General features: G+C 37.7%; 1 protein-coding gene across 1 annotated transcript in view; it reads right to left on the bottom strand.

The window, feature by feature from the left end:
- The window catches only part of LOC117608842 (midasin), a 70,508-nt gene that overhangs the window by 7,362 nt on the left and 37,975 nt on the right, over positions 1-25,171 (bottom strand). The window contains exons 11-16 of the mRNA XM_034334495.2: positions 4,000-4,147; positions 3,506-3,735; positions 2,994-3,205; positions 1,776-2,243; positions 1,258-1,667; positions 42-1,135 (exon numbers count right to left, since the gene is read on the bottom strand). Coding sequence (XP_034190386.2) covers positions 42-1,135; positions 1,258-1,667; positions 1,776-2,243; positions 2,994-3,205; positions 3,506-3,735; positions 4,000-4,147 — 2,562 coding nt within the window. The remainder of the gene's footprint in view (positions 1-41; positions 1,136-1,257; positions 1,668-1,775; positions 2,244-2,993; positions 3,206-3,505; positions 3,736-3,999; positions 4,148-25,171) is intronic.

Genomic DNA, 25,171 nt, shown 5'->3' with positions numbered 1-25,171 from the left:
ATAATTCTAAAAAACTAAAAATAATTATTTAGAAACAGTACCTGAAAAATACTTAAACTGTCTTCACAATCAGTTTCTCTGTGATCGTACCAATGTAAAAGCAGGTCTGAATTTTTCACAGCAAAAGATCTTTCTGAAAATTCTTCGGTCGAGGAAAATAATTCAGGAAGCAAAGAAATTCTTCGTTTCGATAAAATTTCATCAGAGTTCAATGATTTTATTAAAGCAATTAAATGTATCGGTATCGTTGGTACTTCTTCAAATTTTCTGAATACAGTTTCCTCGTATATTCTTCCTACATTTTGTTCTAAATTTCCACGAATTTCTTCGCAAAGTTTTCTTTGGAAACGATAAGTGAAAAGCATAAAGAAAAATTCATAAATGGGCCATATTTCAATTTCTGTGGAATTATTAATTGTTGCTATAGAATTGTCGTCGAGTTCTTTGAGCTCAGTAATTTTTGCACCGAGTTTATCGACTTCCGATAAATCTTCAGTTTTATTTGTTTCATCATTTTTGAAATTATGAATACAAATATTGATTACTCTTTCCCTTGCTGTCAAATTCTCCTCAAGTCCTACCGAAACAATTTTCAACCGCGTTTTTGACAAATCAACTAGATCTTCTTCGACGATTTCTAGTTTCTTTAAAACTGCTCGTAAATTTTCATGGAAACTCATCGAATCTTCGGAAAAGTGTGGCGATGGAATCGGCAGAAGTTTCTTAACTTTCTTTCGGATTTTTCTAAATTTATCTGCATCGACCATCAAGTTTAAAAATTTCTTTGAAAAATTTGTCAACTTTTTCTCTACACTGGAGTTGCAACGTTTCACATCAAGAAGCTGAAAAAGTTTCTTAAAAAATTTGTTCAGCCATTTATAATGGACCTTTAACGATGAAGAGATTTCTCGTAGATCGAAAAATATACCTTTTGATTTATCTACTAATTCGATCGTTCCTAAATTATAAAATCTTTGGAACCATTTCAAATCTTTCCGCAATTCGATGTACTTTTTATCGTTTATCGATAAGTTATCGACGCGAAATACCATGTCGATAACCTTCGCGCTTTGTTCGATCAATTCTATGAATTTCAGAATTAATGGTTCATTTTTCAGGTTGGACGCTAGTTTTCCTAAAAGAAATTATTGTATGCAATTTTGTGAATAAAAAACTTCTATTTCGATAATTTCACCGATCACCGTTGGTTGACGCGAGTAGTGCGATTAATATTGCAATGTCTTTTTTTAAACTTACCTAAGCAAACAGCAGAGGAGTATTCCTTCAAATATATGACATTTTTGTTTCTTTGAAAATTTTCCTCTGCCTGGCAGTTAAAAATTATCAATCGAAAATATAATACAATTGCTAAATTGTTAACCAATGTCGAAGGTTCAACAAGGTTTAATGGAATGTCCAAAGCAGAATTTTTTTCAAATAAGGGTCTCAAAGATTCAACTTCCTTGCTCAGACATTCGTTTAATACCTCAAACCTATTTAATTGATTTTTCGAAAAAATATTGCAATTCCATATTCGTCTGATCGATAAATCATCCAAAGAAGTTCGTTCATAAAAATCTAACAAAAGATTTTTAAGAAATGCCATTGCATTCACGATGGGAGGTTTATCAAAAAGATCTTGGAGATCAATGTTCTTTGAACTGTTCCTGAAAATATAATATTAAATAAATAAAAATTTAAAAAATAGAATTATTTAAATATATTAAATAATTTAATTAAAGTAAATTTTATCAATAAAAATTAATCAATTTTACTTGAACTTTTCTACTGCAGATTGCAGAAGAAATCCCTGCTGTCTAACTACCGCCAATCCTGCGTTTCTTCTAAGATCGCAGATTCTCAGTGTCAAAGGGTCTAAATCATAAGAAAACGATACTTGTTCCGCACGATTCTCCGATAATATTTCATCGATCTTTCTCAAAGCTTCCTTTTTCGATCTCGAATCGAATGTTCCACAAATTTCACGGTAGGAATTTCTTAACGAATCCTCGAAAGGAAGTCCTTTGGCTACCTGTTGACTAGTAAATGAAGCAACTTGCACCATCTCGTTCAACTTGTACTGCTTGTCGTACAAACTTTCATGAATTTTCACGATTAATTTTTGATGTTCCAATTTCCTTATGCCATAATTATTTAATAAAGATGCTACGTCCAATGGATTGCAAGGGAGAACATGCTGCGGAGTTGGTATACTTATTTCAACACCCCTGTTTCGCATAGCCCTGAAACATTAATAAATCACTTTTCTAATTTTCTTCATTCTTCTTTCAGAGTTTATCCTAGGGAATATGATTATTAACACCTTACCGACCGATAACGGTTGAACGCCGTACACACTTACCGACCGCGCGGCCGCAAATACTTCCCCGACACCGGCTCTATTTCGGCGAAGGGTAAGATTTAAAAAATGATATAAGAATATGGGAGCTTACAGTTCAATCTAACAATTGTAATTCAATAATAAATAACAAATTATTGGTTGCAGAGGTAACTGATTAGTAGGCTCTCAGTCGATAAGTGTTGGGGACTAAAAAGCGATTAATAGGTTACCGGTCGATAAGCGTCGGGCACCGGTCGGTAAATTATTAAAATGAAATAATTGTAAGTAAATATTAATTGTTTCGTTCTGAAAGATAAAATCAATAAACCGCATTACTAGTTACCACGTGAATTAATACTTTATGGTCGAGCAATTTACATACGTAACGATGCATGCTCCTGAATAATTACGGCTATCCTATCGAGAATAGTAATGTATTCGTTTTATCGTGGGAACTTCTGTGGAAGTGTAAACAGTACAATTGAATTTCTGTTTCTCTATTTTTAAAGGGTTTTTTTTTTACTAGATCTGGAACCTTTTACGATTTTATATAACATTCTCTTTCCAGGGAAACACGCCTGGTACGATCCTACTTGTAGAAGATAATTAGGTGACCTGTTTCTTGGTCGGAACCAGCTTGTACTTTCATTACCTGGATATCTCCCCATAACGTGGGTCCATAATGAGGAACAGTCGGAAATTTCTGTGTGCCTTCACGGTGAATACATTTCCATTCTCATCGACGCCCTTCTCGCCGATCGTTAGAGCTCCGTTTGGTTCCAGTAGTCCATTTAATCGATCCAAAATTGCTGGACTGCAAAGATTCACATGGTCCAGTAAGAGCCACGTGCCATTCTGCAGACACTGCAAACCATAACATATTGTCAGTTTTATTTCCTCCTCTCTAAGGAAGATGGTGCGTAGAGGATATTTCATGGAACAGCATATTAAATATTATATATTTTTCTTTTTATGTATTATAAGATACTTTTACGACGAGTACGAGGAACTCTAACAGTGGACTCTGAAGCTCTGCAGATACTATTACAATATTATTACCCTTGTTCTCCAGTCTGTTGTAATAAATGAGAAAAAATTCCAGTAATTTTCTAAAATAATTCCAACGACGTCGAACGAAAGGAAAAATAAAAAAGAAGTAATTACCTTCACCAGCACGCTGTTAACCCATTCGAATTTTCCACCAGCGTTCAAGCATTTGTCCTTTTCCACGGCGATCGATAGATCGGTCAGTTTTTTCTCGATTTCCTGCACTTCCAATTCGCAGAATGTCCCGAATGCTTTCATGGCTGACACCAGTTTCGATAATTCCACGGTTTTACGGAGGAACAGCTTCGTCTCCGTCGACATGGTTGTTTCCATTCTCTTTTCGTCGCCTGGAATCGAATAAAATATACGCGAAGCGATCAGGGAATAGAATAACAAAGGGTGAAAGTTACAAATCGATGTCTCTTGTAAATTTATGTCTTTTAGATAAAGAAAAACACGTAGAGGATGTGTGCGGGTGTCGCGTGTACGATAAACGCTAATAAATGATTCTGTGAACAAAGCTTGAGGATATTGGAAAAATTTTATTTTCTTCAATTTGTTATCTGTTTCATTTTAATTTATAGAAACTCGAGTGAATAAGAAAATTTTACCTATAGACAGGTGTCGAACATTGTCCAAAAGACTATGGTAATAGGCGACTAGATCCAAATGCTCTTTCATTAGATTATTTCGCAGGATTCCAATCAACAGTGTTTCAGTGCGATCCAGTAATTCCTCAAAGTGTCGGTCGTAATCCGTCTGAAATAAAAAGAATCGAGGATGGTCACTTAGTTTCTTCTGCCTTACACTTTCTACACATTTCATATGTATTTTTTATTGCTTCTTATTGAAAAATGAAATATAAGTTATTCGAGCACCCGGTACGTTACGCTATGCAATAAGGATGTCAGCAATGTCGTGTTTGTTATGTGGAAAGAAAACTTCTGGTAAAAATGGAGACCGAAAAATCCATACCTTTGAGGATAGGGGGTCGACGAAGGCACATCAATCACTTTTATTCAACCTTCCAAGGATAATCCTTTCGGATCAGGATAAGAAACTACTCACTTCCCCTTTTACTTTCTTATACCTTCTGAAGGGGTAACATCACTTTAACCCTTTCATGTTTGAATTCTTCTGTGTAAACAAGTTTTTAAATTTTACTTGTATAGGAGGTTTTGGGATCGCTGATTACGAATCAGAAATCGGATTTTCAAAATTCAAGATGGCGGATTCAATATGGCGGACTAAAAAATAAAAAACATCGGTAATGCTGTGAAATTTTGAATATAGGGGCTTTTGGAGTCACTGATTACGAATTTGGAACCGGGTCAAAATTCAAGATGGCGGATATAATATGGCGGATACAATGTGGCGGACTAACGAATAAAAAACATCGCTAATGCTGTGAAATTTTGAATCTAAGGGCTTTTGGGTCGCTGATTAAGAATCACGAATCAGATTTTCAAAATTCAAGATGGCGGATTCAATATGGCGTACTGAAAAATAAAAAACATCGACAATGCTGTGAAATTTTGAATATAAGGATTTTTGGGTCGCTGATTAAGAATCAGGAATCAGATCTTCAAAATTCAAGATGGCGGATTCAATATGGCGGACTAAAAAAATAGAAAATATCGCTAATGCTGTGAAATTTGGAATATAAAGACTTTTGGGGTCGTTGATTACAAATCTAGGGTCAGATTTTCAAAATTCAAGATGGCGGATTCAACATGGCGGACTAAAAAATAAAAACATCGCTAATGCTGTGAAATTTTGAATACAAGGGTTTTTGGGGTCGTTGAATAAGAATCTGGAATCAAATTTTCAAAATTCAAAATGGCGGGTTCAATATGGCGGACCAAAAAATACGAAATATCGTTAATGCTGTGAAATTTTTGATATAAGGGTTTTTGGGGTCGCTGATTAAGAATCTGGAATCAGATTTTCAAAATTCAAGATGGCGGATTCAATATGGCGGACTAAAAAATAAAAACATCGCTAATGCTGTGAAATTTTGAATATAGGGGTTTATGGGGTCGCTGATTACGAATCTGAAATCAGATTTTTAAAATTCAAGATGGCGGATTCACAGCGATAGCAATATTTTCAATTCCTGGTCAGCCATATTGAATCCGCCATCTTGAATTTCAAAAATCTGATTCCAGATTTGTAGTCAGCGATCCCAAAATCCCTTATATTCAAAATTTCACAGTATTATCAATATTTTCTATTCTACATATACTCTTGTACATAAAATAAAGTGAATATGCTCCGAATTATATCGTGTTTGGTCTCATTTTAATCAGAAGTGAATGGCCAATATGTTTAAAAATCCGTAAATAAAAAAAATTAATATCACAGAAGTTACAGTGCTTTATTATAAACTACCAAACTCTAAATCTCATCAAAGAAGCTGCGTCGCATATCGCGTGACTGAATCGAACGAACAGAACATATGCGTCGGGTGAGAAATACATAGGCGTAGGACGAAACCTACGGACACTGTCAGCAGAGCAACAAACGGACAACTAGAGAGATTTTACTGTATGTGTCATCGTGCAGCGAAGGGTTAAACCTAAAAAGTTTCAAGATACTTACCTCGTAAATTTTTGTGCAAAAATAACTTTAATTTTTCTGGTTAAAAATGCTGTTACTTTTTAAGGGAAACGGATTAACGAGCTCCTGTTGGCGAGGTAGAACCACTTGAAATAATAGGTTATGTTCTTTCTAGATTTACATACGTTCAACAGCCTGAGGCGAAGTTTGACTAAACTTTAATTATTCAAACGAATTAAACGTCGAACTAGGAAACTGGACCGAAAAGTTAAATACTGAGAAATGCAGGCAGGAAACCACATTGTTCGTTTCGGACGACGGAAAAACAGAACGGTGTTTTGCGGCTCTTTCGTTTCGACGCGACGGAAAACATAAACATTCCTTCATGGAATAAACATATATTTCTGAAAAATCGTCAAACGAATCCGATTGAATTTCCATGAGATTTTTCTATTATAGCTCAAGGTCCGCCACTTCCGCTTTTCAACGTCGAGATAGCAAGCAAGCTGTTTACTTTGTCTCGCGATGCGTGATTTCTGATTCATAGCTCGATCCCGAGGGATTCGGTACCGTTCAAACTTTCCTGGAGAACGGGGAAATTCCTTCGAAAGCAATTTTCCTAAAATCTACGTTTCGCCCATTGACCACTGCCAAAAAAGGTCTTGCTAAAAACGCTCGGGGAATAATAAATCAGATACGTTCCCTCCCTTAAACCCAAAAGATCCTTCTAATCAATACCGTAGACATTTCAATTAGTAATTGAAATTTCTGTCGCAGTCGTTTAGTGGAGGGGGTTTCGTCTCCCCGGACGCCTTGAGTTCGGGCTGGGAGCCGCTAGGTGGCGGCGAGAGGAACCGTGCTCTCGCAAGCGCTCGCCCGGCATGCGGCTCGAATATATATGTTTCGAACCGCGGTATGATAGGTGTCTGGGGCAGGGGTCGTCTGTTGTTTTACTTACTGTGATACCCTAGGTTTAATCCAGAACCACAGCCGACTCCTAGTACTGTTACGCGTCTGCTAAGTTTGAGACTCCTAAGGAATTGGGTCTGATGGTGGTCGGAGCTAGATGGGCCAGACTTAGACACGGCACACTTTATACAGTTGACCCACACGCATTCTCACTATTCGCTCTCTAGGTTACAACTGCTAGTAGAAACTTACCTACTACTACTACTACTACTAGACGAGGGTTCGAGGTGAGGATTTAGGCGGAGCGTTTCACACCTTGAGTCTCAACTTTAGTAGACGCTTACAATACTAGCCGTGCTGTAGTAAAAATGGCAACACCGCGGGAGTCCGGTCTGAATATATCAACAACAACCCCTACCCCTACTCTATCTGCCTCCCGGACTCCCAGACTTCTCAGCCAATCAACGTCGTCAGACTCCCCGACTACTCTCTGGACTTCACATAACCTCTTTGGTTTCGTTCCAATAATTTCGCTTGTTTCAAGGTTTTTATTAACTTATATACACGTTTATCAATTTTTAAATGTTTCAATTTGATCGAAAGATGGTTTCATTTTGCTTCATACCTAAATTTTCTTGAAACCACTGTAAATATTTTAAATATCATGCTTCACAACACCAAACTACTTCGAGAGTACACAAAATATATATCACATTTATAACAATTTTATACTACCACATCACTTCTACTTGCCATAGTTGCAACGTTTATGTATTGTTTATACATAATTAACACAAAATAGTGTATATTACTACAGCTTTTAATTAAAAGAGACGTTAATTACAATTCCGAGCACAGGACTCTGTTTTTGAAAATAGGACTCCCGATTGTCACGTGAGCGGTGTTGCCACGTTGTTCAGCATGGTTAGTACTAGAGTCGGCTGTGTCCAGAAGGCTAATAACATCCCCATACTATACCATTGGCGGAGAAATAAGGCAGATAAGCGTGTGGCGTTTACCCCCAACGATTTCAACGACTCGAGGAAATAGATTTAAATATTCCTACAGCCATTCCGCAAAGAGATTTTTCGGATTTTTCGAGATTATGTTTTAAGAGGTATTGGTGGTTGAATGCTGGGAGCTGCCACATGAATGATATGAGGAACCAAGAAAGGAACTATAATGGTCGGGCTCAGCGTATGTAGAACTATTGAGTGCCTGCCTTGGCCTCCTCCCTCTTTCTTCTTTTTTCTTCCTTTGTACATACTTCGTTAGCCCTTAGTCCTTAGTTTTTCATAGTTTTTAAGTTAGACTAGGTTAGTTTGTAAGTTATGACCAAAGAATGTCCTAAGGGGTTTTTTCTAGTTATATTAAATTTTCTTTTTTTTTCCCCTGATCTCAGGTTTATGATTGGAAACTGTGATACTTAGAGCTTACATAAGTTAAATATAGTTCAGTTTTATTTTGTATTGCAGCGAATATGCATTGAGATTTTTTAGGCCACGAGACCCTCATGTCAAGGGCAGGTGGATTTTTAGGTGAATGTTATATTTTGGTTGTTTTGTAATCAACTACCCATGTTATGTATTACAGTCATTAATAAACAGTTAAAAAAAAAAAAAGAAAAGGGGGGGGGGTCGTCTGTTGTCAGTCCCACTGACGAGTCTGACAGACGATCCCGAGACGAAACACCGATTGTTTTCTCGACTGCGACACTTCTTTTAATTAAATAGAAAAAATAGAACACGAAATCAAACGATAATTTACCAAAATGGCTTTTGCTTGATTAAAGTTCGCGCAGCGATACGATGAAGAAATCAGATTGAACCGGATATCGGCCGACCGGATGAGAGCTAATACGATGGTTCTTCGAGGAAATGCGATGGTTGTTGAAGGGTTTCCGTGGGGAAGAATGGATGATAAGCCAGGACGAAGGTCTGAAAGGTAATTTGGACCGGTGACACCAGACTGGGATGATGTATCAGAATGACGTAAGAAGTTTTAGGGGGTTGTTCGAAAAGCATCGGACGAGGGTGGACACGTTTTACCATTTTCGGAAGCAAACAAACTACCATCGAGATAATCTTCGCGAAAATTTAGGACAGTATCGGATGGTACAAAGCGTTTTCCATGAAAATATTGATAATTTACCATATTTTGATCAGTTCAGAAATAATAAGGATACAAGGGGATACTTTACCCCTTTCAATTCATCATTTCGCGCCGGCCCGGTAGGATTGAAAAGCACCCTCGCCCTCGTTAAATCTTTAAAAACCTACTGAATACACCGACAGCGAAATAAAAATAAAGAATTTCCCATTAAAAACGATCCAAGAGGACAGGGTTAATGTTATTCCTATTGAAACAAGTGAATACCTCCTCGTTAACGCCTACGAAATTCACCTTCAAGTGCGACGGTTTCCTTAATTATTTTGCAACGATCCTTTGTCGCTCGCGTTATAACGTTTTTTCTTTAAGGTCTATTATTAAAAAATACTTGCATAAATATCAGCCATGAGAAATCCATTTATAACGAATCGTATCAACGGGCTTGTTCAATCGCTCGTTAAACGATCAATGTGTCACCGTAATATCCAACTTAATAGCTTTATTCAGTGCGAAAATATACCAGCGGTTATTTTATCACCTTTTAGATAGCAACATTACCTTTCGGAATTTTTGTCTTCCGGTAAAAAGTGAAAGTGGTGAATGTGAAAAATGGAGACACTTTACAGAGTCATTACCATCGATCGATTCTCAATAGAATTTTTCATGGATTACACGAAAAAACTTTAGAAAGAGTGTATTTGATTTTTTTTTCTTTAAATACGATAGTCATTTTTCTTTTCAATTATTTTATCGAAGAGGTTATCGAGTACAATTAAACGAAGGATAAGAATTAAGTGATCGATCTTCTAAAACAAATTAGAGGAGAATGTTATCTCTTTGAGCTATAGATTAAAGGGATGCGGTGTCCGCAGTGCTGTAGAAAATCAATCGTAGAAAAGGGAAAGAGCAGGAAAAAAGAAACAGTAACAGAGTGAACAGAGAAAGTCATTAACATTAGAACTACCAAACCAGACGAAATGGCTTATTCTGAATTATAAATTCTATCGAGGTATTTTTATTGAAATGTACAAGAATCCGACACTATCCTGCTGCCCTCCCCAAGGAGTGGCGGGGTGTCTTTTGAAGATTTCCCCCATGTAAAAGAAGGTTAGGTTAGGTTAGGTTTAAATTTAACACGCGCCGTGCCACGTATACGCCCCACGTCATGTGGGACTTAGCGTGTACAGAAATTGGTCCAGCACGGAATGTGTTAAGAATGCGGCACTATCCTGCTTCCCACCACAAAGGGTGGCATGGTGTCTTTTAAAAATTTCCCCCACGTAAAAAAAGGTTAGGTTAGGTTATGTTAGGTTGGGGGGGCGCGTTGGGGCGATGGGCCTTGATAGTTCTGCCCACCGCCCCCAACAGGAAGAGCTCCCACCCAAGGTAGATGTAGTGGGGGGAGGATTCGGCCTCCCCTAGGGTGATAGGACGGAGGTCCTATTAAAAATGGTAATGATATGACTCCTTTGCAGAGTCGCTGGGCCGCAGGTGGCCGGGGCTGGGGCCATTGTACGCGGCCCGAGGAGATGCCAGCGTCGGCTGTGGATCCCGACGTTGGCGGAGTTGGCACGCGGGGGAGGGTCAAAGGTTAGACCCTCCCCCGAGGCGGGGCGCTAACACGCCAAGGGTGGGGGGGTCCCAGAATGTTCGTCAGAGGTTTGAGGGCCCTCCCTACAGCCCAGTGCAGGCCACCGTGGGGGTTTTAGCGGGTAAAAATCCTACATTACCTTCGGCCCCTCCCCCTCATCGCAGATCTAGCGTCTCCTTTGTAGAGTCGTTGGGCCACAGGTGGCCGGGGCTGGGTCCCCGGTCGCCATTGCACGCGGCCTGAGGAGATGCGGAGTTGGCACGCGGGGGAGTGTCAAAGGTTAGACCCTCCCCCGAGGCGGGGCGCTTGCGCGCCAAGGGTGGGGGGGTCCCGGAATGTTCGTCAGAGGTCCGAGGGCCCTTCCTACAGCCCAGTGCAGGCCACCGTGGGCGTTTTAGCGGGTATAAATCCCACACTACCTCCGGCCCCTCCCCAGGGGGCTGGAGGTGTCTTGTTGAAGATTTCCCCACGTAAAAAAAAGGTTATGTTAGGTTAGGTGAATTAATGGCATGAAATGACATGAAAAACTATATCGAAATGATATATACATTTATGGTTTTGCGACTCCCGCTAAAAGGAACTACATCCTTATCTTCAACTTAAGAATAAGTGTGCATCAAAGATCAGTATTTCTAGCATTAATAAACAAAATTCATTACACATCTTTGTAAGCTCAGGTAATAATAGATAAGTGTTTCCAAGCATGCATTATCGCGTGGGCCAGAGCAATATGTTTTCGATACATCAGTTATATCTACGGACAAGAAAAACCAAAAGAAAACAAGTAGTATTCTTTGTATTCTAGCATGTTTCTTCAGGAATTATATAAGCCAATTTATTTGAACGATCCACTTTACTCGGCACAATGGATGAAAAAAAAAGGTAATTTTCTGGAAGATTAACAAACGCGTGAGAGAAAACTTGTGAGATATTAAATGGTGTAGCCGGATTAACAATCCGATGCCACAGTGGAAAAAAAAAAAAAATAAATGAAATCTCGTTTTCCAGCAGAGCGGTTGGGAATTAATTAATTTTCACTTCGCAGGAAATCAAGTTTTCAAGTGTTCATTTCCTTGCTCGTTCGTCTCTTTTATTCTTTTTACAATTTTACACGACAAACAGATTTTCCTTTTTTTTTTTCTGAAGCAATGCTAATTGCATGGAATTATTTTGTACACAGAGTTCCTTCGATCAAAGTCTCTCGAAAAGTTTCAATTCGGATCGAACAGCGAAACAGTTCAATGGATCTGCTTACAAATCAGCAAGGTTTTTCTCGAAGCTCGTGTTCTTAGCATTACTTTTGCTGTTTGCCGAATCGATACCGTGGAAAATATATTGACACTTCCGTTATCGCAATGTGCAGTTCGCTAGAAAGTTTGGTCCACTTTAGTTAAGTCTTTATTTACTCCCACGTATTGACTACGCTGCAATATTTCTACTTTCAGATGGTAAACAATCTGTTCTGCACAATGAGAATGAATAACGGTGTTCGTCTACGGTGAAATTTAACGAGACGTTATAATTAAAAATTGTAATTAAAAATGAATTATTGGGAGTGGGAGCTCCAGAGTCACTAAGGGGATTACTGACAGAAGTACCAATATCGATATGCTATACTGGCGGAGTGTGTAAAGTAATTGTCTACAAATTCAAAGGACCCGAGTTCAAATCCCTGCGAGTATTTGCATATTTTCAATTTTTGTACTGAGCACCGATGACAAGAAGTCTCGCGGGACGGCACGGGGGGGGGGGGGGGGGGGGGGAGTACTACGCACACATCGACTGACCTCCTAGGTTTACACAAGTCCAAATAGTAGATGTGACCGCTTCAACCAATCATACGTCAGGACTGAATGTACGCGTGAGGTGAGGTGGGGCGCGACCAATCAGATTGCGTTATTCTCATGGGACTTTTTGTGGTCGGTGGACAGTACGTCATTATAAAAGTTACCAGAAAATTTCTATTGTTTACTAGGAAATTGGATTCGAAACGAGAGTTTTTTTCTAAACGAATATCCGAGAGTTTCTGACGTCAATGTTACGGAAGTATCCGACTAGCTAGGATACTTCCTTCTAGCTGCTAGCACGTAGGTTGCTTTCAAAGTTTTTCACTGTTCCGGAGGTACAGGTTCGCTCGAAAGTAAAAGTCGCCCGAGAAACTGTCAGGAGTATTTCTGAATGAATAGTTGAGAATTGCTGCTACGCCAATATTGGCGAAGTATACGACCATTGACGAACAGAGTTTCGAGAAGTGGTGGTTGTTTCGAAGTTTCTTCTAAATGGTAAAGTATAGATCCACCTGATGATGAAAATAAAAGTCATGCGTGAAAACTGTCACTATGACTTTTATTATTCAAATAATGTTATTTAACCATTTGCTACACGGTGACACGTATATGTGTCGCCTTTTGCTCTTTTGCCTTTCAGTTCTAAAATTTTACCCCATGCTTATTTTTGTACGGAAACTTCATTTTGTTCATTGTATTTCATTATAAATAAATGAAGCATGAAAAAATGCTGTTTTTTTCAAAAAAAAATCGATGCTGATAAAATTCGAATATGAACATAACGATATTTTGATGCTGATTTATGTTTTTGGGATCGCTGATTACAAATCTCAAATTAGATTTCCAAAATTTAAGATGGCGGATTCAATATGGTGGATCAAAAAAATACGAGATATCGCTAATGCCGTGAAATTTCGAATATAAAAGTTTTTGGGATCGCTGATTACAAATCTGGGATCAGATTTTCAAAATTCAAGATGGCGAATTCAATATGGCGGACCAAAAGAACTAGAAAATATCGCTAATGCTGTGAAACATTAAATATATGGGTTCTTGGGATCGCTGATTCCAAATCTAGGATCAGATTTTCAAAATTCAAGATGGCGGATTCAATATGGCGGACCAAAAAAATACGAAATATCGCAAATGCCGTGAAATTTGGAATATAAGGGCTTTTGGGACCATTCATTACAAATCTGGAATACGATTTTCGAAATTCAAGATGGCGGATTCAATATGGCGGACCAAAAAAATACGAAATATCGCTAATGCCGTGAAATTTGGAATATACAGGCTGTTGTGATCGCTGATTAAGAATCTGGAATCAGATTTTCAAAATTCAAAATGGCGGATTCAATATGGCGGACCAAAAAAATACGAAATATCATTAATGCTGTGAAATTTTGGATATAAGGGTTTTTGGGATCGCTGATTACAAATCTAGAATCAGATTTTGAAAATTCAAGATGGCGAACTAAAAAATAGAAAATATCGCCAATGCTGTAAAATTTTGAATATAAGGGCTTTTGGAATCGCTGATTAAAAATCTGAAATCAGATTTTTAAAATTCAAGGTGGCAGATCTAATATGGCTGGTCAAGGATCGAAAATATTGCTATCGTTGTGAAATTCTATTTCAGCAGGTTTCTCTGTTTGTTGAACACGAATTTGAAATCTAATTTTCAATACTAAATACAGTAGATCCAATACATCGAATCAAAAATGAAGAAGGAACATCTTTATCGTATAAACATATTTTTTCTTTTGTTTTTATTGTCACTTATTATAAATCACAGGTTTAATTTTCACATTTTTATGAAAGTTCAAGATTTTTTTCTTGAAAATATATTTTTTTTACTAATGTAAGCGTTTGGGGGGGGGGGGGGGGCACCCCATCAACCCCTATATTCAAAATTCCACATCATTAGCAATATTTTCAATCTTTAATCTGCCACCTTGAATTTTGAAAATCTGATTTCAGATTCCCAATCATCTACCCCAGAATCCCTTACACAACTAAAATTAACGAACTTGTTTACTCAGAAAAATTCGCGCCAACTCGGTACAACCTGTACATAGTTGCACATTGATCAAAATTTTAATATGAAAATGCATCGTGGATGCTTCCTGAACGTTTTCCCCTTACAAAGAGCCGGAAGTCGTCGTGCAATCAACTTTATCCATCTGGCGCAGTTATTCTGCCAAGTCTGTTATTTCCTTAAACGAAGATACTTTCATTCGGTGAATTAGAATCAGAAATAGAAAAAACGTGAATTTCGAGAGAATAGTATTCATCTGAAATTGGATGTCTGAAAAATTAACGTTGAGGCACGTAAGGAATGAAGGAGAGCAAAGGGTATTTTTCACGGGAACCGGCATCTGGAGCGCCTTATTATTGGATCCGTGGAAGGGTCAATGCTCACCGATCGAACAAGGTTAATTAATAACGAAAGATAACCGAGGAACCGCCGGGGAAAATGTTAAAAATATTCCAATGATATAGCACATTGTTGCAGAAGGACAGAAAAATATCTGGAAATAACACTTTGCCCCCTGAAAAAGACATAAGGTCCGAGGAAAATGGCATGTACGGAAAAACGGGTATCTCGTCCGACGACCCGGACCAATTGCAAGGGCAATGGCATCTGAAAAAAAGGAAAGAAGAAACCCACCACCGTAAATCATAATCAACGGGAGGGGTAGCATTGCGGATAATCCAAGGCGTCAGAATTTATCCCGTAGGGATGATAGCGGGTAAGGGTTCGAGTGGCACTTGACGAACCACCACCATCACCCGCCGCCACCGTCCTTCTTCAACATCCTCGCGAAACAACACCGGGAACACGCTCGAAATACGCGCGCGCGTCGATTTTCGGGTTGGTAGGGAGGGTGTACAGTTGGTATCAGGGCTCCTCCGTCCACTCAGTACTCTCTCGCATCTCGTGCCGAGAGGAATCGAAGGGTTCGAATTCGTGAAATTCAACCTTTTTCGTTTGAATCCATCCCCCTCCTTGCCGGATAGTCGGGTTAGGGAAGGAATCGTAGCAATAAGTGGCTGGTGGTGGATGGTGGTGATAGTTTTCATTTTAACTATGGTGAATTTTCACGGAGACACACCCCCGGAGAAGACGTGACATATCGGGAATGAAAGGACGACCGATTATTAGGTTGGATGGATTTAAGTCCCGCAGGAAGGGCGCGTTTTTTAGGGAGGATTGGGTGAGCATCCTGTTTACCGGAGGTAGTTGATCTTCGTCAAACGGGAGGACAGTATCTGGGTTAATGCTTCGTTATTTCGTTTTCCACGTCGCTCAATTAATTGGACCAATAAAATCTTTCATCCCTCCCTGCATGGCCCCCTCGGAGAGCCGCGTAACTGCGTGTTATCGCGGCCGTTATCACTGGGGGATGTTATTGCCGCCTCATATGGGAAGATATGGGCAGCTATATTTTTCCTTTTTCTTCTATTTTCCAATATTAATCTTTGAAAGACTAATTTTTTATCCGGATATTGTGGGTTGCAACTAATCACTTTGATTTTATAAATAAAGTGTCCAAAAATGATTAGAACAGAAAACAGCGCAGGATTATCGTTTATTTCAGCTTATGTTAAGAATATCCACGAAAGCTTTATACAGTTATCTTCAGCACACTTTACGCTTTAAAACGGTGTGCCATAAGTGGTTCTTTGTAATACTTTTATGTCACGAAATTGTGTTAGAATTCGGGGAGGACCGCAAATCAGCTAACTCATTAGCACTCTATTCTTTATTGCAACAAATCAATTGTAATAAACATATTCGTGAATCATTGATAGAGTGATTTTCAGGAGACTTTAAACTTTCATTTGATATGCCATACATGGTATTTTGCGATACTTTTATGTCATGAGTTTGCGTTAGACTTTTCGTGTTTGAAAATCTGTCATAATCAAATTTTTTCTGAATAATCGATCGATTTCTATTTGTTTCACGATTATTATGTTCAACGAAGGAAAATTTAGAGGAGGAAAGAGAAAAGTGAAAGTTCTTAGATCGGATTGGATTGCGATGCAGCTTACGTTTAATTTAACCAAATTACACTTGGGATAGTGGTTGTCGGAGCAGAAGCGAGTAAGATTCTAGCCTGGAATCTCAGAAGAGTTGCTTGACCGAGGGAGAATTTCAAGTGGAATCAAAACAACGAAGGACATTTGCAATATCCTTCGAACAACCAGCTAATCCTCTTTTCCTCTTAAAATTTGCTCCGTTGTATCGCGAGGATTTCGTTCTCTTAGCAAAGAGAGGAAAAGCAACAAAAGTGGTGCAGAACTGGGGAAACTTTCAAGCTTATTTGGGAAAAATCACCTTTACCTCGAGAATTTGTAATTAAACTTTGGAATTAAGATATTATCTATGTAGAAAAGGAAAAAAAAATCGATATTTCAATGCACATTTTTTCTGTACGGGTGAACACGTTTTTTAATTTCCTATTCCAAAGGGAGACGAAAAAAAATCCCGGATAAAGTTTGAAATAGAGTCAGGAAGAAGTTAAGGTTCTTATTCAACGAAGAAATACGAGCGAAAGAATCTGCCATTGTAAAGATTAAGATGAAAGATGGAATAAGCTGCTATAGTTTTCGCTGTCTCGAAGGAACTTCTCCCCTGACGACCTCTTTTTCAAAGGGTCACACCAGAAGTCCAGGATCAAATTTTTAATCGTTTACTGTCAGAAGATCACCGATATGGTTTTCATACATTTCGTACGAGTCGCGAGGAATCTCGTTTATACCGAACGAAACGTCGGAGTCGGGTTACAAGATATCTCGTTTTAATGTTTATTTGCGAATCGACGACTCGAGAGATTAGAAATAGATTTTTTAATAAAAGGCAACGATTTTTTAATATAAGGCAACGAGTTTTTAATAGAAGACTACGATTTTTTAATAGAACGAATAGACTTTTTAGTAGAAGGCATAGACTTTTTAGTAGAAGACAGTGATTTTGTAATAGAAGGCAAGGATTTTTTAGTAGAAGGGATAGATTTTTTAATAGAAGGCATAGCTTTTGTAGTAGAAGGCATATACCTTTTAGTAGAAGACATTGATTTTTTAATAGAAGGCATAGATTTTTTAGTAGAAGTCATAGATTTGTTAATAGAAGGCAACGATTTTTTAATAGAAGGCATAAATTTTTTAATAGGAGGCAACGATTCTTTGATAGAAGGTGTAGATTTGTTAATAGAAGGCAACGATTTTTTAATAGAAGGCATAGACTTTTTAGTAGAAGGCATAGATTCTTTAATAGAAGGGATAGATTTTTTAATAGAAGACATAGATTTTGTAGTAGAAGGCATAGATTTTTTAATAGAAGGCCTAGATTTTTTAATAGAAGACATAGATCCTTTAATAGAAGACATAGATTTTGTAGTAAAGGCATAGATTTTTTAATAGAAGGCCTAGATTTTTTAATAGAAGACATAGATCCTTTAATATAAGGCATAGATTTTTGAATAGAAGGCAACAATTCTTTGATAAAAGGCGTAGATTTTCTAATAGAAGGCCTAGATTTTTTTTAATAGAAGACATAGATTATTTAATAGAAGACAGATTTTTTAGTAGAAGGCATAGATTTTTGAATAGAAGGCCTAGATTTTTGAATAGAAGGCATAGATCTTTTAATAGAAGGCATAGATTTTTGAATAGAAGGCATAGATTTTTGAATAGAAGGCAACGATTCTTTGATAGAAGGCGTAGATTTTCTAATAGAAGGCATAGACTTTTTAGTAGAAGGCATAGATTCTTTAATAGAAGGGATAGATTTTTTAATTGAAGACATAGATTTTTTAGTAGGAGGCATAGATTTGTTAATAGAAGACCTAGATTTTTGAATAGAAGGCATAGATTTTTGAATAGAAGGCAACGATTCTTTGATAGAAGGCGTAGATTTTCTAATAGAAGGCATAGATTATTTAATAGAAGACAGATCTTTTAGTAAAAGCCATAGATTTTTTTTAATAGAAGGCATAGATTTTTTAGTAGAAGGCATAGATTTTTTAATAGAAGGCCTAGATTTTTTAATAGAAGACATAGATCCTTTAATAGAAGGCAACGATTCTTTGATAGAAAGCGTAGATTTTCTAATAGAAGGCATAGATTATTTAATAGAAGGCAACGATTTTTTAGTAGAAGGCATCGATTCTTTAATAGATGGCATAAAGTTTTTAGTAGAACGCATAGATTTTATAATATAAGGCAACGAGTTTTTAATAGAAGGCAACGATTTTTTAATATAAGGGAACGATTTTTTAATAGAAGGTAACGATCTATTAATAGAAGGCATAGATTTTTAATAGGAGGCAAAATAGAAAGCAACGAAACCTTGCATATTCTTACAAGTAATTAGCGAATGAAATTTATATCGAAATTCCGAAAAATGAGGGAACAATCTTTCAGTATTCTGTGTCGAACATGCATCGTACCTTATAAAGTGTTTTATCATTGTACAACATTTTATTTGAAAGTTCGTGTTTTAATTGATGGGGAACCAATTTTTTAATTATTACACAAAATAGACCCTAATTTTTAAAAAATTGCAAAATCTCTCATAAAAATAAAGATAATGAAAATGAAAATAATTTATCAGATACACCAAATAATACTTTAGAAGAAAATTAATTTAATAACATCAGTGACATTCTTCAATTAATTAAGAAAAAGAATTTATAATTTTTCAAATGTGAGGTCGACCAGAGCGTCCCACGCAATGTGTTAACCCTTTTCTTTCCTTCGAAGATATAACAGGTAACTAATTTCCGATTCTCTCTGATTGAGAAAAGTGTGTCATAGCGAAAGAACCTTTGAAACAATTTTCCACCCTCGCCACCAATTGAATCTAGAGTGCACTCCGAACTAATTAACCTTCAAATCGAGCTTAAGAGAGCGCACATGCGTCTGTCATAATTAATCCTTAATTAATTAATAGCCTGCTTTCGAAACGGTCTGGCACTCTCTGTTTTCGATACTTGGCTGTATTACAAGAAATTTACTCTGCGTGTGTGATAAATTTACGTTAAACAATAACTCGTATTTCCATCGGAAATTGTTTACTTTGATTAACGTTTAATTAGTTTATAATTAATAATACAGGTAACCGATACTTTAATATGGAACGTAACGATAACAAGTGTGGTAATTACTGTGCAAGGTATTATAACAGATAATAACGAGCATCAAATTATTGTTTACACCTGGTCGCTGAATTTCATTAAGCTTAATTTCATTAACTGGTCTGATTATAACCGTTCGGTGAACCAACGTGTAGTTGTTCCTCGTAATTAGTTTTCAAATTTCTCCATAAACGGGATTATAACAATGTTCCTAATTTTCTTAAAATTTTCTTTCTTTCTTCTTAAAGATAGCAATTTAAATTATTGATCAAATGGATTTCCAAACATCTATAATTAGTCACTACATTTTGATTAAATAAAAAGTATAATTATGGAAATTATTTGATCAATTTCATGAGTCAAAATTAAAAGATTTTTATTTGAAAAAAAAAATGGCAAATTGTTCCTCGTAATTAATTTTCAAATTTCTCCATAAACGGGATTATAACAATGCTCCTAATTTTCTTAAAATTTTCTTTCTTTCTTTCTTCTTAAAGATATTGATCAAATGGATTTCCAAACATCTATAACTAGTCATTACATTTTGATTAAATGAAAAGTATAATGATGGAAATTATTTGATCAATTTCGTGAGTCATTGTATACATTTCTAAAATTAAAAGATTTTTATTTGAAAAAAAAAAATCGCAAATTGTTCCTCGTAATTAGATTATAGGTTTATTAAGATTTTCCCTGGTATAGAGATTGATTAGATATTAACAATGTTCCTAATTTTCTTAAAATTTTCTTTCTTTCTTCTTAAAGATAGCAACTTAAATTATTAATCAAATGGATTTCCAAACATCTATTGATTAAATAAATTATTTGATCAATTTCATCACTGTATATATTTCTAAAATTAAAAGATTTTTATTTGAAAAGAAAAAATGGCAAATCATTTAGTGTTTCTTCGAAGCATCGGGGAAACTTGAAACCGAGTAATTGAAACAACTCAAAGAGCAAGAAACTTTCGACCAGTTTAAAAACGAAGGAGCTTCAAAGGAGAAAAAGTTGGCGATAAAAATAAATTGATAAAAGGAAGTCTATGTATCAGCGTGGAAACGTGGAAATTAGGACGGCAAACAGCGACAATAATTCAATAGAGGCGGGTGCTGCAATATTTAAATGACCCAGAGACAACTCTCGCTGCCCGAAAAGCGGTAAAATAAAGGCGCAACGACAACAAATTTACGTGCGAAGCTTCCCTACCTTCCTTCGGCAGACCTGTGTCACGTCGATGCTCGGAATTACCGTTAATTAATAAACGAAGTTACGCCTTTTAGAATTAACGCTGGTACGTGGTGCGAATACCTGTCTGTTCGATCTATCTTGTTAAGGAAGGAAAAATCTTTTGATACACCTACGTTGATACAGATTATTATTTTTCTGTTCAAAATATACTTTCTTGCAAAAATTGAGAAATTATTGTTTTTAACCCTTTGAGGGGCACAGGTCCGGTTTCAGCAATACTGGCGCCCTGGGCAGGATTATCGTGGCGCCCATTCAGGGGTTCAAAATTTTTAAGAAACAAAGACAAAGTAGGACCTTGGGGGCCCTAGGTGGCCGGCTAGTCTGCCTAGACCCAGGATCGGCTCTAGACCTTGGAGGGCCTAGTGTGCCTAGACCCAGCGGCGGCCCTGGATCTTGGGGGGCCTAGTGTGCCTAGACCCAGGGTCGGCCCTGGACCTTGGGGGGCCCTAGGTGGCCGTCTAGTGTGCCTAGACCCAGGGTCGGATCTGGACCTTGGGGGCCTAGTGTGCCTAGACCCAAGGTCGGCACCGGACCTTGAGGGGCCCTAGGTGGCCGTCTAGTGTACCTAGACCCAGGGTCGGCCCTGGACCTTGGGGGGCCCTAGGTGGCCACTTACTCTGCCTAGATCCAGTATCGGCCCTGGACCATGGGGGGCCCTAGGCGGCCAGTTAGTCTGCCTAGACCCAGGATCGGCCCTGGACCTTGGGGGGCCCTAGGTGGCCGCCTAATCTGCCTAATGTAGTTAGATTGTAAAAATTGTTAAATTACACAGCAGCTTTAATAATCTAAACGGATATAGATGAATAAACTAGGGGCACCGGGCTGCGCCGCCCCCTAATGCCGGCCCTGGAGGGGCACATTTTTCTTTCGAACAAATTATTGAAATCAAAGTTTATCTAAAGGTTTTTGCAAAATTCAATTTTTGGAAAACTTAAAAATTTTTTTCGTGAAAACGAAAAATTCTGAAAAAAATAACGATTTTTTTGTGTTTTAATTGTTTAAAACTAATTATTCATGAATGTTTTATAACTTGGAAGCTCAAAATTCTAAAAAGTACTCACATGTTGAAAAAATCTGCAATTTCGAATTAAAGAAAAAACTAAAAATAAAAAGGTGGTACAGATACGTACCAGTATTCTTCAAAGGGTTAAACGCTGGAAGTTGTTAGTCGCCAGTAAAGTCATTAGCGATTGATAATAATTATTTCAGCTGATTAAAAAATGTTATTTACACTTTGTCGAGTTTCTTAACGACCCGATATTTACAAAAGTATAAAAATTGAAACTTGACCCATTTTATTAACTCCCTCAAAGAAAGGAAAAATAAAAAAATAACTGACCTCGTTTTACACTTTTATTTACTCTTTTTGATTTTCGTCAAAACCTTCCTGCACAACTGGTTATCTACCTTTCGGTAGTTTGCTGATTTTTCCGCTTCAATTTCTTTGCTTTGTTTAACAAATCGACTGTCAGTCAATTTTGAAAGACAGAATAAGATTTTCATCGTTATCGAGATATAGCATTCCTGGTGTTTGTATAAATGGATTTCATGACAGAAAAGTATTGGAAGGTGCAACGTGTAGCATATCGATTTAAAGCCCAGAATTTCACGAATATTACAGAATGAAGAATTCATGAATACTTTCAATATAATAAGAAAACACCATGCAAACGCGTAAGAAGAAAAGGGGAAACTTCCAAAAGGCCCCATCACCCCAGGACAACCAAAGTTCGAATTTATAGTAATTGAGGGACGAGAAATCGATGAGACCATTTTCAGAACTGGCAAATAAATCGTCCTCGAAATATACAGGGTATTCTAAAAGTGCGAAAACCCCCTATTATCTTGATAAGAACGCATTTCCACGCAAAATGACTAACCTAACCCTAACCTTAACCTAGGTTAGGTTATCTTGATAAGAACGCATTTCCACGCAAAATGACTAACCTAACCCTAACCCTAACCTAGGTTAGGTTATCTTGATAAGAACGCATTTTCACGCAAAATGACTAACCTAACCCTAACCCTAACCCCAACCCTAATCCTAACCTAGGTTAGGTTAGTCATTTTCCGTGAAAATGCGTTCTTATCGAGGTAATAGGGGCTTTCCGCACTTTTAGAATACCCTGTATATCTCGAGAACTGTTTATTTGCCAGTTTTGAAAATGGTCTCATTCAATTTCTCGTCCCTCAATTACTATAAATCCGAAGTTTGGTTGTCCTGGGGTGATGGGGCCTTTCGGAAGTATACCCGAAGAAAATATTTCTTTAAAATAAAAAAAAGGGTTAAAAAGAGCTGTGTAATTCTGTAAACTGCGTTTTAGTAATTTCGTTTGAAGCGAGCCACGGTGTGAGCAATTGATTGCCACTTTCGAAACGGAAGTATTTACAACAGGTGGCCGTGCTGTGGAGTGTTCATTTCGATACAAGCTTCGGAATGTGCTTTTAACAAATGAATTCTACGTCGGTATAGTTCAAAAGCTTTTGCATTGTTCGATAAACGAAGTGAAAAGAAAAGTGTCTATTTTCATCTGTAAATACCTACACTGGTGGAATTCATTCTGGACGCTGAATAAAAATATTCTTTATTTCATATTTGTGCAGAAAATGTATAATATTTTTATTGTAATCTATACTATTTATACTTAATATTTTCACACAATTTGGTTTGAAAATGTTTGAAAATTTTAATTTAAAAAAATCTAAACTGTGTTACTTTTGTTTTTGCACCTGGCAACACAAAACATTGCATGATGTAAAATAGCCAATCACAGGATGAAATTAATTTTTTTTCTACCTCCTCTGATGCGTTGAAATTGTAATTTTTATTATATATTAAAATTTTTTATATAAACGACGCCTAAAATTAAAAAACAATGATTAGAATATAAAATATGAATGATTATATATTAAATAATTTGAATAAATGCGAAATTTAAGTAAAAATTAAAAGTGTCCAGAATTAATTCCACTGGTGTATGCATCGAAATTGAATCGACAGAATTGAATGGAACTCGGTGAAGTAACTTGATATACTTTTAACCCTTTGAAGGGCAGTGGTACATATTTGTACCAGCTTTTTGTTTTATAGTTTTTTCTTTAATTCGGAATTACTTTGAGAGTACTTCTTAGCAGGGCCGGCCCTGAAATTTCGGGGGTCCGAGACGAGCTCCGAAAAAGGGCCCCTTCACATATATGAATAACATAAAAAAAAGTACCTCAAATAAAATTTATAAAATTAACATTAAAATTTGTATAACTAATTTAGATTTGCATTTACATCGATTAATATTCAACTAAACTCTTCTTGCATTCTTAGACGCAAAATCGTTTTATGGGGGCCCTGGACATTGGGGGGCCCTAGGTAGCCGCCTAGTGTGCCTAGATCCAGGGTCGGCCCTGGACATTGGGGGGGCCTAGTGTGCCTAGACCCACGGTCGGTCCTAGACCTTGGGGGGCCCTAGGCGGCCACTTAGTCTGCCTAGACCCCAGGTCGGCCCTCGACATTCGGGGGCCCTAGGTGGCCGATTAGTCTGCCTAGACCCAGGAGCGGGCCTGGACCTTGGGGGGCCCTAGGTGGCCGCCTAGTCTGCCTTGGCCCAGGGTCGGCCCCCGACCTAGTGTGCCTAGACCCAGGGTCGACCCTGGACATTGGGGGGCCTTAGGCGGCTACTTATTCTGCCTAGGCCCAAGGTCGGCCCTGGACCTTGGGGGGGGGGGGGCCTAGGCGGCCGCCTAGTGTGCCTAGACCCCGGGTCGACCCTGGACCTTGGGGGGCCCTAGGAGGCCACTTAGTCTGCCTAGCCCCCTGGTCGGCCCTAGGTGGCCGCCTAGTGTGCCTAGACCCAGGAGCGGCCCTGGACATTGGGGGTGCCCTAGACGGCCGTCTAGTCCCAGGGCCAGCTCTGCTTTTTTAGACTCATAGGGTTCCAAGTTATATAAATTTCATAAAAAGTTGTATAAACGTGTTGTAAACAATTAGAACACAAAAACTCGTTTCTTTTTTCTTAAAATAAACTCTGTTATTCTAGAACGAAGAGTCTTATAGCTCTGAAAATTTGTGTGTATATATTCTATACCTAATACCATGACATATTTTTTCAAAACTTTTCACATGCCAGTTTTTTCAAGAAAAATTTTTGAATTTCGCAATTCTGACGTCAGAATCGTAATCAGCAGTCTCCAAAAACCTTCAGATAAACTTTGATTTCAATAATTTATTCGGAAGAAAAAAGTGCCCCTCAAAGGATTAAACGCCCCTTTGTGACAACCCAGGCGAAAGAAAGTTAAACTTCTTGCTGACACTCGAAGGTGTCATCAATAAGAGGAACTGCTATCTTCCACTGTCCACTGTCTCGGAAAGTTTCTGGCTATGCAGAAAAGACTTTTCAACACTCCTCGCAATGTTCTTCACTTTCCTTCAAGAATAATT

The sequence above is a fragment of the Osmia lignaria genome, chromosome 8 (genome assembly GCF_051020975.1).
Source record: "Osmia lignaria lignaria isolate PbOS001 chromosome 8, iyOsmLign1, whole genome shotgun sequence".
Taxonomy (NCBI): domain Eukaryota; kingdom Metazoa; phylum Arthropoda; class Insecta; order Hymenoptera; family Megachilidae; genus Osmia; species Osmia lignaria.
Note: the sequence above shows the minus strand (reverse complement) of the source record. Positions and strands in the feature narration are given on the sequence as shown.